We start from the raw sequence: 13,517 nt of genomic DNA on the forward strand, positions 1-13,517 counted from the left end.
ACACGGTGACGTATTATTTTAAAAAAACTACAAACAGTACTGCTTGACTTGATTCGATGTTGCACTAACAAACATTACCAGTCGGTGGCAGTCGCGTGCGTTATTTCGCCGCATATGACCAGCGAAGAAGAGACGATGTGACGTCACTCAACAGCGCTGGCTTGACAGCCAAGATGGCGGCCACGATGTTGAGGTCGCTTACAAAACTGGGACGTCCTTCAGCAAAATTAATCTTTAATCCAACAAATAATCGTGTTGGAAGTCCCTGCTGCGCTGTCTTTCAAAGCAGGTAAGTAAGACCAAAGCCTAGATGTCTTGAATGTTACATCGAACACGTTATTGTGCTGCCAAACTGGACTCACACAAATGCTAACGTTCGCAGAATGCAGAAATGATGCATTTGGACCTGTAAATACTAATTGCTTTCCTGCAACGTAGTCACACATTTATGTTGATTATTAGGGGGAAACAGTGGCAGCCAGATGTGGAATGGACTGAGCAATATGCCGGCGCGGTGATGTACCCCACTGCTATTAATAAGAACTGGAAACCACCCCCATGGAATGGTAACATTTTCACTCTCGGAAATGCCAAGTATATTCCCTTCATTTTTTGTTTTTTCAAGCGTTGCATTTGTTTGGCTAGACAAGGATCCTCCGGCCGAGAAGGACGTGTCCAACCTGACCATCAACTTTGGGCCACAGCATCCAGCCGCTCACGGAGTGCTGCGCCTGGTGTTGGAGCTCAGCGGCGAGTCTGTTAAAAAGTGTGACCCCCATATTGGCTTGCTTCACCGTGGCACAGAGAAACTCATCGAGTACAAGACTTACCTGCAGGTACGACTCTTGAAATGTAAAAAAAAAAAAAAACAGGATTTGGAGTCAAAACACCTGATTTCCTCCTTGTACCAAAGGCTCTACCCTACTTTGACCGCTTGGACTACGTTTCCATGATGTGCAACGAGCAGGCCTACTCGTTGGCTGTGGAAAGGCTGCTTAACATTAGGGCGCCACTTCGTGCTGAGTGGATCAGAGGTAACATCTAACAAAACGGACCCTGGATGCAGAATTTGCCACCCAATTGCTCCTCTGTTGCAAAATGTTAGTTCTGTATGGGGAGATGACCCGCATCCTCAACCACATCATGGCTATCACCACTCACGCACTCGACATCGGCGCCATGACCCCGTTCTTCTGGTTGTTCGAGGAGAGAGAGAAGGTGGTGGTCGAAAACAGGCTCCATTCGAGACTCCGAGACGCTTGACATTCCGACTTCCCTCTCTCTCAGATGTTTGAGTTCTACGAACGAGTGTCCGGAGCCAGAATGCATGCCGCCTACGTCCGCCCCGGCGGTGTTCATCAGGTAACCAAAGCAAATCAAAGTGCAAATGGCGCCTGAGCGCTGACTGGCGGACTCTCCCGCCGTGTCGCAGGATCTACCTTTGGGTTTGATGGACGACATCTACCAGTGGTGCAAGAACTTCTCCATTCGCATCGATGAGGTGGAAGAGGTGCGTTATCACGTCTTGGAGATGCGACGTGACATTGGCGACGACGCTGAGTTACTTGCCGATTATTTTTGCAGATGTTGACCAATAACCGCATCTGGAAGAACCGTACAGTTGACATCGGTGTGGTGACCGCGGAGGAAGCACTCAACTATGGCTTCAGGTCAGAGCGGAACCATTTAAAAAAAAAAAAAATCTACCTTAATATTGGGACCTACTATTTTTTTTTTTTACATGTATTTTTCAACAAACACAAAAAATCTAATGAATCTTTCTTGTACTGGCCGTACTGTATTTTCACGCTCTTGCTCCTCTGTCAGCGGCGTGATGCTGAGAGGTTCTGGCATCAAGTGGGACCTTCGCAAGTCGCAGCCGTACGACAAATACGACGAGGTGGAATTTGACGTCCCGATCGGAAGCAACGGCGACTGCTACGATCGGTGCGTGAACGACGGAGCGCTCCGCTTCTCCATTTGGGTACTCCACGGCTCACCCACGTCTCGTGCAGCTATCTGTGCCGGGTAGAGGAGATGAGGCAGTCGCTGCGGATCATGCACCAATCCCTCAACAAGATGCCAGAAGGCGAGATCAAGGTGGACGATGCCAAGGTGGCTCCGCCCAAGAGATCTGAGATGAAGGTGAGTCGAACGAGCGCAAAGCACGGCCAGCGGAGGCAATGCTGACGTGTGCTGCTTTTTGCCAGATGTCCATGGAGTCCTTGATCCACCACTTTAAGCTCTACACGGAGGGCTACCAGGTCCCCCCGGGGGCCACATACACCGCAGTAGAAGCCCCCAAGGTGAGAATGCTTCAACCTCGTCGCGTTTTTTTCTGTGAAACGTAAAGATTGACTTGAACTTGCCGTATGAAAATTCCTTGTCTGTTGCTCTATTACTACGTTTGAAATGAATCTAAATGAGCGGCTTTAACTGATGATTATTGAAATAATCGTGTCTATAAACTGTTTTAGTCCATAATATGTCAAAAATTCCGCCCCCCAAAAAAATTATCATTGTATTCCAAAGAAAAAGCAAATGTTTTGATTTGATTCAACACAAATGATCAGTCTGCTTAAATGGAGTACGATAGTAATTGTGCAATGTTTACTCTTGGAAAGCTGACATTTTGAGGATTTGAAAAGAAAAAAAACCCAATCTAAACAACTGATTATTGAAAGTAATTACTAATTAATTTTATAATTTTATTTATGAGTTGTTGTTTTTTTCAAATATTTTTTACTATCTATAAACGATCGCACCAATAAATGGTTTGACACATTTGAGTGTTTTGACACATGATTGCTTCCGTCACACTGCCAAACCCATAACACAGGTTAGCAAACTTCCTATTTATGCTCCGATAAGTGGCATAACTTCACTTTGAACCAAATTTTGGCAAAATAACACTGTCCCAAGCAGAATACACAAGTGTAGTTTCCTTTAATGAAAAGGAGTTGCCTTGTTTTGTGCATCTTCTTACTAGCAAACAAACAGTTAAAAAAAAAAAAAAATTGTGATGTTTCGTGCTTACTCGCATTTATTTGCATGTTTTTTTTTTTTCTTTGTTCACCAGGGAGAATTTGGTGTTTACTTGGTGTCGGACGGTTCCAGCAGACCCTACCGCTGCAAGATCAAAGCGCCCGGATTCGCCCACCTGGTAAGACATCGTTGAAATATTTAAAAACGCATCGAGCGGCGCTTGCTGCTGGAGGCCACGCTGATTTCCTCAAGTCCTGACGGTGCTGTTTTTATTTATATACCGTCTCCTTCCCTCCCTCCCTCCCTCCCTCCTTCCTTCCTTCCTTCCTTCCTTGCTTCCTTTTGAATGTACTTTACCAAAGTTGCTGATAAATCCATAACTGCCACTGTTTGCACTCTACTAGGCCGGTCTGGACAAAATGGCCAAAGGACACATGCTCGCAGACGTCGTGGCCATTATCGGTAAGTGACATCATCAACGAGAGCTGCCTCCGACTCAATCGCCGCCACTTTTCTTATTTTCATTTTTTTTTTTATTGCCCCTCGACAGGTACGCAGGACATCGTGTTTGGGGAGGTGGACCGCTAAGCTCTGAGTCGCTCGCCTGATGTTCTGTGATGTATAAATACCTAATAAATACTTTATGGTTACAATCAAAAAGAAGACTCTCTCATTTCTAATGTGAGGAAAAAAAAGGTTTGACTTTACTGTGGTTTGGTCTTCAAAAGAGGGAGTGGCCTGAGCAGATCTGAGACAGATGGACTTGGCCCTCAGACCACAACTTCCCCCTCTCTGCAGTCTCTTTTCTTTTTTTTTGCACTTTGTCATTCTTGTGCAGGAAACCTACCGGGTCATTTCGTGTTTCGGACCGGATAGAACCATGGCCTCGTGGCGCAGGAGTCCGGTTCTGGCGGCCGTTCCCCTGTGGATGAGTTTCGGGCGAGCTGGTGAGTTGCGGCGGGTGTGCGTGCTTTGGTTACCGATGGCGACGAGCGTTTGCGAAGCGTCTTTAAACTTCATTTTGGCCTGTTTTCGCACTTGCCAAAAGAGAAGTTGATCCCATTCGGCATCGTTTGTGGACAAAACAAAAAAAGTTGGTGCTTGTCTCTGGTTGGTAGAGGAGTGAAAAGACTTGACTGACTGACTTAGTTTGTTTTGAGCCAGCCACAATTCAAAAGTAGCTTTTTCCAAGACAAATGTCACCGCCGTCATGTGATGACTGATTCATTTCCTTTTAATTTGGCTACAAGACCTAAAAAGCAAAAACATTTGGATGAACTGAAAATTTCAAGGCGACAAACTTTGATCAAATTTGAAGAGTATGAATCACAATATTTGTACAGAATAAATTTTTGCCTTGTTTTGTCCTCAACTTAGAAAAGTCAAAACTTGCTTTGTTTCGTACGTCATTCATTTATATTTTAATTGATCCTCCAAAATACAACCACACTGGACACTTCATTAGGAACACCTGTATCATAATTTCATCTACAAACTGGTGTCAAAATGATTGTAACATTTTGATCTTCCTCTTGTAGCCGCTCTGGGCGAACCCGAACTCTGTTATGTGCTGGACGGTCTTCTGTTTTTGTACGGCATCATACTGACTGCGCTCTACTGCAGACTCAAGGTCGGCATTTCTCTCCCCCCCCTTGTCCATTTCAATGCATCCCAATTAAGTCGCACTCGTATAAATAGGCGGCCAGCCCATAATACCTCACTTGAATGCAGTGTGCCTGTGGATGTGGCTTCACTTCCTGTGTGGTTGTGAAAGAAACCTAAAAGGGGGAGGGGGGAAGTTTTATGCATACAAATAAAGGTGGAAGATATAGTTTCATGCTAACAAACACGATAAGCTAGTAATGAATAAATCTTAATGTATGACCGACAGATCCGCACTTTTAAGAAGCATGGCAAGGGGAATGCAAATGGCAAGCAGGTAAAATTCTGCCCACAAACATGTACAACTGATTTTTTTTTTGATAACTTGCCCCCTCCCCTATCTATCTTTGATAGAGTTCTCAAGAAGGCATCTACACTGTAAGTCTTTGAAAAAATGTTAGCAACTGACAGAAACACACACTGACTTGTTTGTTGCTCATTGTCTTCTCAGGGTTTGACTCCTCATGCCCAGGACACATATGCCATAATTAACACCGTTAAGTGACAAGGAAAGGAGTTTTTTTTATCTTACGCTTATTTTGGCGAGCTTTCAGTGCAATGCAAATTTGGGGACAATGAAAAATAATGTTGCGTCACTTACGTTTTGAGAATTTGTTCTTGGTGACTATATTGGGCACTTATTAATAAAAAAAAGAGACTTGATTCAATACCACTTTTTCTTTTTTTGCTTCAATTTATTGGAATATTTATGCTGTACACGCCTTGGCCACTAGGGGGTAGTATAACCTGCTAGAAATATATATTTAGCATCACAAAAAAGTTACCAATTAAGCCTTATAATTTTACGCAGTATTAATAATAAATGCCTATGGGTATTGTGAGTATAATTTGAATGTGTTTCGATACCGTTTTATTTTTTACAATATTCCAAATATTCAAAGAATACAGAGTTTCCTGTTTGTTCTGAAACAAAGTTCTTGCATAAAACCAAAATGACATTGAGAAAGCAAAATAAACTCATGGAGAGAAAAAGAAAATGCTGCAATGCTCAAAGCACCCTACCATTAGCATTTACCCGGTGTGCAAACTATTAGCATGAGCAACTGGCGTGCAAACTATGTAAGAGAAAGTAAACTTTCAAACATGCATTGACTGGCATGATCTACAAATTGTATAAAAATCATCTCAGTGATGATTCTCATTTTTTCTGTGACAAATATTAAGATGTGAAGGTCTGTAAAAGTGGCAAAAATACACACATTTATGGCTACAGTCCTAACGCAAAATCGATAATGGTGATATAATATATAAATCATAATCTGAAAACTACAATCAATAAAATAATGACATTTTCAATTTGATGAGCTTGAAGTACATTGTGTGTGGCATCCCACAAGGGTCAGTACTAGGACAAATGTTTTTGTAAAATCTTAAATGACCTTCACAATGAATCCAATTTCTTGAAATGCATCTAGTTTTTGAATCTAAAAAAATAAATAAACAAGCATTCAATAATTAAGATACAAATGTGCCACTGCACTTTGTTGAGGAAAGAAGGTGTTCACCAAAAGGTGGCAGATTTTGTGCCTTGTTTGCCGGCAGATGTGTTTCGTTTGCAGCCTCGGGGCACGAGCAAGTAAAAACCAGCGCATGCGGTATAAACCGTGGCCTCGGCCAAACCGGAAAGTTGACTTGTGGCGGGGAGGTGGAAGCACGAGTGAGCAACTAATGCAAACAGGTGTATCCCTGACAGGTGAGCCTTTCTGCTCTCACCATGTGTGTGACAAACCACCACAGAAAAGGGACCCAATCTTAAAACTTGATGTACTATTTTTGGACTCAAGGAACCAGAACCATGTCTGCATTCAACAGCTTAGGCTGATGATTTGTTGGCTCAAGTGGTGCAGCAACTTTTGGGAGGATGACATCCTGGATCAGAGGACTCTTGTTGTGTCTCCTGGTTGCCCGGATCTCTGGTAAGAAATATTTTTTTTGCTTTGTCGTAGGATCTTGATTTCCTCTTCCATTGAACATACGCTCTTGTCATCGATAGTATTTCAACTATGCAAACAAAGTATGGAAACAAAAAAAAAAAAAAGACGTTTCCCCTCGTCATCAAAGATTCACAATAAAGTACTTGCGCTCGGGACGTTTGGGAGAAAACGCACTTGAGTGGAGCAGCCTTTCTTAACAGGCCAAGAAAAAATAACAACGGCATGCTGCTGCCTGACGTATCAGGAAAAACTGGTTGCTGTTGATCCAATTTTTTATTGCGTAAAAAAAAAACCCTCAACAGTCACATTGTATAGTATACTGTGTGCCATATACTATTTATATATCTATATATATTTTTTTCACACAGTACATCATAATGTGTGTGTGTGTGTATATATATATATATATGTATATATATGTATATATGTGTATATATGTGTATATATGTATATATGTGTATATATGTGTATATATGTATATATATGTATATATATATGTATATATATGTATATATATATGTATATATGTATATATATATGTATATATGTATATATGTATATGTGTACAATTTTTTTCAATTTTTCTTGCATATTTTGGATTTTTTGAATGGGGTGAATAATCAAGGGGTTAGGGTTAGTATCGGGTTGTATTCATGTGTGGAAAAACGAAGCCAAAAAAAACCTGCATTATCGGTCCTTAAAAATGGCCGATTTTTAAGGTGGCTGATATCTGCCCATTCATTGGTCGGACCAATTTATTAAATGTGTTCATCCCTTGTCTTCTACATGGACACAAGAAACGATGAAGTAATATGTGTGCCGTCGGTGGATTCCACACAAGGCGCGAGACTGATAGGTGGTGAGCCGATGCTTACGGGAAATATATGAATCACGGCTCCTCGGCTTGACGCATGCTGTCCCGTTCTCACAATGCGGCGTTGTGAATCATTGCCTCTCTCCGTGTGACGAAACACTCGCAATTGTAGAGGATGTTGTGATCGGAAAAGATGATGCCAAGAGAATCCGAGGTCGGTATCGACGACACAGAGGTCATCCCATTTGATGTATGTGTATGTTTGGGTCATGTGACATCTCAGCACAGCAAAGACATTTTGTAAACAGGCCGCACACACACGAAACGTTTTTGTCTGTGGTTAATTCCTGCCGTGTCCAGACGCGATGCGCTACGACACGTTGTCTGGTGTAACTTGTCAAGCCACATACTTCGCTTGTACTGGTAGCGCAAAGCCGTGATGGTCTTTGAGTCCTTGTTCAACACGGCTAGTCTTGTTCCCCAAAAATATTGAGACACCTACAGGCCAGCTGACCTAAACACCATCAGAACCCAAATTCTAATATTTGCTCCATGGAACTGGAATAACGGATTCAATACCGGTCTATTGTCTTAGTTTCATAGCATTACTCTGGAAAAAAAAAAAAATCTTCTTGATTGCAGCGAGCGGAGGAGAATTTGTCCAGCGGCCCCCGAACGACTCCATCTTCTCCCTGGCCGAAAAGGAGACGGTCCTGCCCTGCCGCTTCCGGCCGGGAGAAACGGAGTTGGTGGTGCAGGTCACATGGTACAAGGAGACCCCAGAAGGTTGGGAGCAGATCATCACGGCTCACCACATTGACGGCCAGACCGGTACGCAGCAGTAGGGCTGAACAATTTCACCCCAAAAATGATATCAATAATTCAAATGACCACAAGAATATAAACACGGACATGTACTTGTTTCGGCAATGACGTGAAATATTTATTGTTTCCAGCTTTTGGAGCGTGGTCTGGCCAAGTGCGATTTAACAGCAGCATCCCTACCGAAGACTCGTCTTTGGTACTCTTCAGCACAGACGTCTCGCACGAGGGGCGCTACAAATGTCACATCAACTCTTACCCATTTGGAAACTTTGACCAAATTGTGACCCTCATGGTCTGGAGTGAGTTTCTCGTCACTTTGTCAATACAAATATGGAATTAAATGGAAAATAAAGAATCAAATCGGAACCACTGAATAAAATCAAAGACAAATGAGGATTTCGGGGGGGGTAGTTTTGAAATGGGTGAGGAGTTTGGCATAATGGAATTCTGCGAGTCACAATGCTTGTCCAACACGTGGCATCCCACAGGGGTCAATGTTGGGACCGGTGTTATTTCCTCGTTTAGCCAATGTTAGTTATTTAGCATATTTTCCCAAAAGTGTGATTCTAACAGAAATGTATTTGACATCACGTTTCTCCTCCAGCCATCCCGATCTCCTCCCTGGAGCCCGTGATTCTGGTCGAGGGGCAGTCATACCGGCAGGCGGCGTCGTGCCGCTCTTTGGCCCGCCCCCCGCCGCAACTGTCATGGGACACCGAGCTGCACGGTCAATCTATCAACCGTTCCTGGGCCAACGGGGCTGTCACCACCTACTTCTCCTTGCACCCTCTGAGAAAAATGAACGGGAAGAAACTGGATTGTCTGGTGTGGCATCCGACTTTCACAACAGGTCCACGCAGGCACCGAAACAAACTGGTCGTACACTGTGAGTGGGGATCCAAAAGTGGACGACTAAATCAGGTCGACCTTGCTCATGGTTTGCACGTATCGTTCCCAGTTCCTCCCGATTCTGAGGTGACGGGCTACAACGGGGACTGGTATGTGGGCCTGGAGCATGCGGCCTTGACTTGCACGAGCGGAGGAAACCCTAAACCGCAGCAGTTCACCTGGGCCAGGTAGCCACCGAAATAACCGTTGACTCAGCGTCTGGTCGGTTATTTTTTCCAGTAACTCCGAGCGTGATGACGCCACACATCAACAGTGGCAGATTGCTCGCGCATTGAACCCGTCGTACTCGAGTCATTGTGTGTTTGCTGGATTTATGGGATTTATATCAGTCATCGAGGTGTGGCAGATGCTGTTACGTTTAAGAGACAACAACATGTACAAGTCACCTTAAGTCAGGGGTGTGAACTTGTTTTTACCGCGCCCGTCATCGTAGTTTATCGTTGGCCTTTGAACGTGTAATCGCTACAAACGGTCGGCAGAGGAAACACACATTTTTTGACATACAACATATTAGCGATTCTATGATCGAGCATGACCTGTCGGTTTTGTCAACAGGCGTCTGGGTGACGCAATCTCGAGCGGCACGCCGCCGTGTTTGTGCTTGCGCCGATGGAAAGCGGCAGGAAAGCGAAAGGGAGGGAACCGAAAGCGTGTGAGCGAGACGACGGATGAAAAAGGGGAACACAATGGATGAAGTCATTGACTGTTTCGAAAATGCTCATTCGAAAACTGCATGTTGCATAAAAGGAAACAGAAAATGTACTCGCTCTTGGACAAGCCTTATTTATTTGTTGTTTTGTTTGTTTTATTTTATTTAAAATAGATTTTGTGTGTTTGTTTCTCTGTTTATTTTAAAGCGTTTTAGAAATGATTTAATGTTATTTAGAACACTAACACTTTAGACTCGAGATTTAATTTGGTTACTTCCAAATAAATCAAAATAATGCCTGAACAAGCATTATTTATTGAGTTATAATTTTTTTTTTGCGTGGACAAAGATTATTTATTTATTTTGTTTGTTTATTTTAAAGTCTTTTAGAAATGATTTAAAGTGTAAGTAGAACCTTTTAACGCTTTCGACTTGAGTTTGAATTTGGTTACTTCCAAATACGTCGACATTCCGTCCACAAGTTTGGAATCATTTTCCTTAAAGAACCACAAGTGTGGAAACAAAGAAATTGGATAGCAACGACTTGTCGTTTCTTTATTTGCAGAGATGGTGAGGCTTTACCCGAGGGTTTGATCCCTCACCCCAACGGAACCCTGGAGTTCAGACGGCCCCTCAGCCAATCAGACAGCGGCACCTACCAGTGCGTGGCGAAGAATGACGTTGGCGTTGGTGTGGCGGAGGTGGAGATTATCGTGGCAGGTAGACCTTTGAACCCCCCCCCGCCCATCCAGCCCTCGATTCGACCACTTACCGCCATCCCTACTTCAGAGTTTCCCCAGAGGCAAGCGATGACGGAGACGATGACGATGGTTATCGTGGGAGTGATAGCTGCGGCGTTGCTCCTCTTGATGCTGGTCGTCATCATCACTGTCACTTGTCACCACAAGAAAAAGAACAAGAAGCTCAAGAGGGAACTGACCGAGAAGAAGTATGAAACAAGCTCATAATATTCTGGAGGGTTTTCAGTACACTTAGTTTTGATCGTTTTGATATATTTTTTGGAATACTTTATACAAAGAAGCGGAGAACTCATTTCACCCTCTTTGATTTCACACAGGGAGGAAATAAGCACTCTGTCCTGGCAAGCTTCTTTGAGGAGGATCAACTCGGTCAGCACAGATGCCAGAGGAGCGGTACTGAAGGATTCTTTTCTCCCCTACAACACAGAACAAACACAATCCCGCTTCCCCCCATCCATCTCCGCGACCCAATTCTGCTCGGGAGACAAAACCGTCAGATTTTAGTCAGTGATTCTTTGTCAGACATGAATCGAAGACATAATGAAGCACTCGGGATGAGACGGGGGAAGGAGGCATTGCTTTATCTCTCTTGAGGACACGGCAAAGTTTGACGGGAGAACTTCCAGCAAGTTTGCCAACGAGTATAAAATTCTCTTTGCTGTCATTGCAGACGGAGGAAAGCATCCCGCTGAGGGTGGAGGGAACCTTGTCGTCCCTCGGGGTCAGTCTGCTCGTCACAACGATCAAACTTGATGCTCCTTTTAAAACCACTCCAAATTGTCATATTCCAGAAAAAAAAAACAACAACTGCATGACAAGAACCCCCGCTTGAGTTCTCTTGCCGCAGATTGAAGGAAACGATTAGCAAATCATCTTCTGTGTCTGTTTCTCTGCGCCGATAGGAGATGGCCCCCAGTCGTGAGAGCCATTCGACGATCATGGGCGGGAGGGCAGGAGAAGGGGGAGGGGGCGCGTACGACAATCTGGGTCGGCCGGTCCTACTCAACTCGCGAAAGGTCAGAGAGAGCTTCGTGGACCACGATGAGGTGAGCAAGACAGTCGAATGACATCTGATTAACGCTAGGCGATTATAGACGGGGGGGGGGATAATAAGCACAGTTATTTATAATAAGCATTTTTATCATATTTATTTGATCTTATTTTGTTGTTCTAGTTTCATGTTCACAAGTTTAGGGTCTAACCTGGGACCTTGGGTATTGTATTTTGAGCCATGCGTGGAAATGTGGGTTGGGACGGCAATAAAAATTCCTTGAACTCTTGAGAATTCAACTTTAAACATAACTTGAAATAACAATCGGAAAATAATTCAATTACCGAGTTAAATAAACAAAAATAAATACTAATGAGAATAGTAGAAGTCACCAAACTCAATGCTAATTTCCATTAACATTAGCTTTAGCGTAGGCACCAATGATGTTTTAAAAACAAAGCATATCTCATATTTAAATAGACAATGTGTGAAATCTTTATGATGTGTTTAGTGTGACAGTTAACTCCAAACCAAATACCGATATCGCTTACAGCAAATGAAACGAGATTATACAACCGTACATTTGTGTGTGTTGTGTACGTGTGTAGCAGGGAACGTTCCTTCCTTGTCGCGTGCCGACACCGTTGCCTATCAAGTCCACCAGGGAGCAAAATGAGGAATGGTCAAGGCCAGGGAGCTCCGTCAGGTCCCTGCGCCACCATTCCCCGAACTACACCACACCCTCCTCGACGGACAACGACGACGAGGTGGATGAGGGCCTCGGGGGGCCCGCCAGTCGGGAGCATCCTGATGACCAGGAAAGCCAGAGCGGCCGCTCGCAGGTGTCTGAGGTGCACAGCCAACTCACAAATAGCACCAAGAGGTTCAAACAGGAGACAGGCCACACTGCTTTGAGTCCGCATGCCTCCCTGGTGCACAAGGCCCAGATCGTGTAGGAAGATGCTGTTCACAACTCGCAAAGAAGCAGTTTACGCTTCAAAACTGGAAAGGACAAGTCGGCAACAAACTTGTACTGGACTAGAGAAAATGCAGATGGCACATGTTGATTCAGATTCAAGAGGAATTTGACTCCGGTACATCACAAGCTCTGTTCAACATTTAGGTGACTAACAAGACTCAGGACATGTGTGGAAAAATGACAAATATTCTCAAACATTCCCTGATCTCAAACTCCCAGGAGGGCAAGGAAAAACTCAAAACTGATTTCAGGATAGTTTGCTGTGCTTCTGTTCCAAAATATGTGCCATAACAAGAACTCCACATTTGGCAAATATGAAGTATTATTCTGTCTCATGCTTGTATTTTTGTTTCTATAATCTTGTGTTTCTTTTTCCTAACACTGTTTGAATGCAATTTGACTTTAAACCTTTGGGTTTTTGGATATACCCACAAGGAACTTTCTTACTTTGGTATGTGACTTCTGTTACATTTATGTGTTGTAGCTTAACTTAAAAATTCCCCAACCTTTTGTGTTTTGAATCCCCCCCTTCCCCTTAAGTAAAGCATTTGAATACAATTTGACTAAAAACGGTTTATTTTGGCCATACCCACATTGAAAGGCAATACAGTATTGCCTGCAGAAGTTTGTATTCCCTGTCTTTAGCGCCCTCTAGCGATAATATTGAGAAGTGCAGAAAGTGTGACGCGTTACATCTTACAAACACTTTAATACATGCTGAATAATTTTTGCATGTTTGGGTACCGGGTGATTAGCCTCGAGAATGTAGCCTTGTTTTTGTACAACTTAAAATTGCATTTTTACGTGTGATTATGATAAATATGACGAAATTGTATTCAAAGTGCTGTACGATACGTTTAATTTTATCTATACGATTTTTTTTTTCTTGTACCGCGCCGATCGGTGTACGTCACTGTTTTTATTTTTATTTTGTACGTTTGTACATGAGCAATAAAGTTCTGGGGGGAAAAAACAGGAAACCGATCT

At 43.4% G+C, this 13,517-nt stretch overlaps 3 protein-coding genes across 4 annotated transcripts; all 3 read left to right on the top strand.

The window, feature by feature from the left end:
- The first annotated feature begins 137 nt into the window (after window positions 1–137).
- On the top strand, window positions 138–3,648 carry ndufs2 (NADH:ubiquinone oxidoreductase core subunit S2). The gene is made up of 14 exons (XM_085906335.1): window positions 138–289; window positions 463–566; window positions 646–836; window positions 914–1,034; window positions 1,106–1,218; window positions 1,288–1,362; window positions 1,433–1,510; window positions 1,585–1,670; window positions 1,828–1,947; window positions 2,016–2,145; window positions 2,211–2,306; window positions 3,080–3,163; window positions 3,390–3,447; window positions 3,536–3,648. The coding sequence occupies exons 1-14, from the start codon at window positions 174–176 to the stop codon at window positions 3,571–3,573; spliced, it is 1,410 nt and encodes a 469-aa protein (XP_085762461.1). The 5' UTR covers window positions 138–173; the 3' UTR covers window positions 3,574–3,648.
- A 94-nt stretch (window positions 3,649–3,742) lies between these two features.
- On the top strand, window positions 3,743–5,331 carry fcer1g (Fc epsilon receptor IgFc epsilon receptor Ig). Its single transcript, XM_085906336.1, has 5 exons — window positions 3,743–3,932; window positions 4,524–4,615; window positions 4,877–4,924; window positions 5,002–5,025; window positions 5,099–5,331. Exons 1-5 carry the CDS (start codon window positions 3,743–3,745, stop codon window positions 5,150–5,152), a joined length of 408 nt encoding a protein of 135 aa, XP_085762462.1. The 3' UTR covers window positions 5,153–5,331.
- A 347-nt stretch (window positions 5,332–5,678) lies between these two features.
- LOC147060041 (nectin-4-like) lies at window positions 5,679–13,505 on the top strand. 2 transcript variants are annotated; one of them, XM_085938041.1, is made up of 11 exons: window positions 5,679–6,361; window positions 6,453–6,584; window positions 8,059–8,247; window positions 8,373–8,540; window positions 8,846–9,127; window positions 9,200–9,317; window positions 10,365–10,748; window positions 10,878–10,953; window positions 11,231–11,281; window positions 11,463–11,606; window positions 12,160–13,490. In XM_085938041.1, exons 2-11 carry the CDS (start codon window positions 6,530–6,532, stop codon window positions 12,505–12,507), a joined length of 1,815 nt encoding a protein of 604 aa, XP_085794167.1. In that variant the 5' UTR covers window positions 5,679–6,361; window positions 6,453–6,529; the 3' UTR covers window positions 12,508–13,490. The 2 variants fall into 2 exon arrangements, with proteins under 2 accessions (XP_085794167.1, XP_085794173.1); XM_085938047.1 differs by having other exon boundaries at window positions 5,685–6,584; window positions 10,365–10,519; window positions 10,589–10,748; window positions 12,160–13,505.
- The last annotated feature ends 12 nt before the right edge of the window (window positions 13,506–13,517 follow it).

The sequence above is a fragment of the Syngnathus leptorhynchus genome, chromosome 2, assembly GCF_054491065.1.
Source record: "Syngnathus leptorhynchus isolate UIUO chromosome 2, UIUO_Slep, whole genome shotgun sequence".
Classification (NCBI taxonomy): domain Eukaryota; kingdom Metazoa; phylum Chordata; class Actinopteri; order Syngnathiformes; family Syngnathidae; genus Syngnathus; species Syngnathus leptorhynchus.

What these genes read in the sequence shown, in the direction of transcription:
- ndufs2 (XM_085906335.1), top strand. Translation starts at nt 174, where the DNA reads ATGGCGGCCACGATGTTGAGGTCGCTTACAAAACTGGGACGTCCTTCA. An exon ending in GCACTCAACTATGGCTTCAG is followed by an intron (nt 1,671 to 1,827) that starts GTCAGAGCGGAA and finishes CTCCTCTGTCAG; the next exon opens with CGGCGTGATGCTGAGAGGTT. An exon ending in CCAAGAGATCTGAGATGAAG is followed by an intron (nt 2,146 to 2,210) that starts GTGAGTCGAACG and finishes GCTTTTTGCCAG; the next exon opens with ATGTCCATGGAGTCCTTGAT.
- fcer1g (XM_085906336.1), top strand. Translation starts at nt 3,743, where the DNA reads ATGGACTTGGCCCTCAGACCACAACTTCCCCCTCTCTGCAGTCTCTTT. An exon ending in GATGAGTTTCGGGCGAGCTG is followed by an intron (nt 3,933 to 4,523) that starts GTGAGTTGCGGC and finishes TTCCTCTTGTAG; the next exon opens with CCGCTCTGGGCGAACCCGAA. An exon ending in CGCTCTACTGCAGACTCAAG is followed by an intron (nt 4,616 to 4,876) that starts GTCGGCATTTCT and finishes TATGACCGACAG; the next exon opens with ATCCGCACTTTTAAGAAGCA.
- LOC147060041 (XM_085938041.1), top strand. Translation starts at nt 6,530, where the DNA reads ATGACATCCTGGATCAGAGGACTCTTGTTGTGTCTCCTGGTTGCCCGG. An exon ending in CCACATTGACGGCCAGACCG is followed by an intron (nt 8,248 to 8,372) that starts GTACGCAGCAGT and finishes TATTGTTTCCAG; the next exon opens with CTTTTGGAGCGTGGTCTGGC. An exon ending in GAACCTTGTCGTCCCTCGGG is followed by an intron (nt 11,282 to 11,462) that starts GTCAGTCTGCTC and finishes CTGCGCCGATAG; the next exon opens with GAGATGGCCCCCAGTCGTGA.